At 42.5% G+C, this 1729-nt stretch overlaps 1 protein-coding gene across 1 annotated transcript in view; it reads right to left on the reverse strand.

Annotated features, from left to right (window-relative positions):
- Nucleotides 1-1729, reverse strand: part of Tm9sf3 (transmembrane 9 superfamily member 3) — an 81783-nt gene that overhangs the window by 76375 nt on the left and 3679 nt on the right. Inside the window, exon 3 of the mRNA XM_023709033.1 lies at nt 1275-1408. Coding sequence (XP_023564801.1) covers nt 1275-1408 — 134 coding nt within the window. The remainder of the gene's footprint in view (nt 1-1274; nt 1409-1729) is intronic.

Consider the following 1729-nt stretch of genomic DNA (forward strand, 5'->3'; position numbering starts at 1 on the left):
AAATCACATGACCATAGTCCTTCCAAGTAGTGTTAAGTGGCTAAAGTCATATGGTTAAGAAATATTTTTTTAAAAACTAGAAAAAGTGAAAGATTTGACTACCAGCAAAAACTGTAATGAAAGTTGATACTTATCTGAAGCTTTTACTTATATCTTAATGCCAGGCTTCCTATAGCACTTAAGTATTTAATAATGTGTAATCATGACGGCCGTTCAACAGACATGCAAGGAAGTGGCAAGGATCCTGAATTTTTTGCCCAGCAAACATTTCATTTAAAACATGTTTTGTGGCAGCTAAAAGAAAAAAAAAAAATTATCGGGCCGGCCTGATAGCTCAGCAGACTAAAGTGCCTGCCATGCAGGGCCAGCTCTGCCCCCAGGGAGTGCTGAGAGGGCAATTGAGACTGGGCATGGTGGTGCATGCCTATAAGCCCAGCATTTAGGAGGCTGAAAACTGGAGAATCACTATAAGTCTGATCTACATAGTGAGACCCAGTACCCCTGTAGACCCTGTCCTAAATACAGAAAAAGAATTAAAAAATAAAATCAGTGCTGGCCAAAAAAAAAATCAGTTGCATAAAAATTTAAACATTTCTAGTAATAAAATTTCACTGAAATTCGCATTTACTTTTTAAATCTGTAAATTATTCTAAATCCTTGCTTACATTCCTAGTTTTAGAATAAAGGGCAGTAGTGCATGTTTGATGTTATTCTAACATCTCTAAGCTACTAAATTTTAATGCAGTTTTCCATACATACATCAGTATAAGACCCCAGGTTAAAAAACAAAACTAGTATTCTAAAATCTGCACGTCTATGTGGTGCAACAATATAATCAAAAGTCTTAAGTTTTACATAGTAGCTTTGAAGTATTTTTAAAATAGGAAAATACTAATAATACCATTAATCAAAAGATGTTATTAATTGATTACAAGGTGATCAATGAGCCCCATCTACGTATGGTTCTTGAGTAGTACAGGAAACAGTAACAGTTTTCATACTTTTAAACAGATTACTGATTTTAAAAAAGGTTTTTATTTACCACCAAACAAAACTGTGCTAAGGTGGGGTCTGTAACTGTAGCGCAGAAGCAGGCCACCAACTCGGGATTGGTGCCTCTACAGAAGTCCGACGATGGTGAAAGGGGGAAAAAGCCAAGCTCAAAACTTTCACGGTATCAGCTGGAATACCAACCCAACTAAGACAACGACTAGAGGAAAGTTTTACTAATTGCACAACTGAAATCAGACCCATTATATGCAGATAAAACTCACTTCACTTTCTCTGATATTGTGTATGACGGAGAGCTCCTGCCTGTCTTTCAGATTTAGCAATATACACAACTCCTCAGGCAAAATCCTAACGTGAATGGGCAGAGACGTTAAAAAAAAAACCACCAAAAAACCAGCTCACCGAACAACCTTCTCCCTGCAGCCGACTTTCCGGCCTAGCTCCAGCCTGCCACCCCCAAAGCCTAGTTACAGCCCGACGTGAAAGCCACTCGAAGACGACTCCGTGACACCCACGCTCTGGTAAGAAATACAACCGAGCCCCCGCCAATCAACTCCGCATCCGACGCGAACGACGGCAGGGCCGGGACGGGCCACTCCTTCACCCGGAGGCGCCGGCCGGTCCGCGCCCGCCCCGCCTCTGGGGCTCCGGGGCGCGGAGGAAGTTCCACGTGGAAGCGCCCGCACCCTCCTCGAGGTGTACGGCCCTGCCCACCCCG

This window comes from Octodon degus, unplaced genomic scaffold (genome assembly GCF_000260255.1).
Source record: "Octodon degus isolate 3935 unplaced genomic scaffold, OctDeg1.0 scaffold00010, whole genome shotgun sequence".
NCBI lineage: Eukaryota > Metazoa > Chordata > Mammalia > Rodentia > Octodontidae > Octodon > Octodon degus.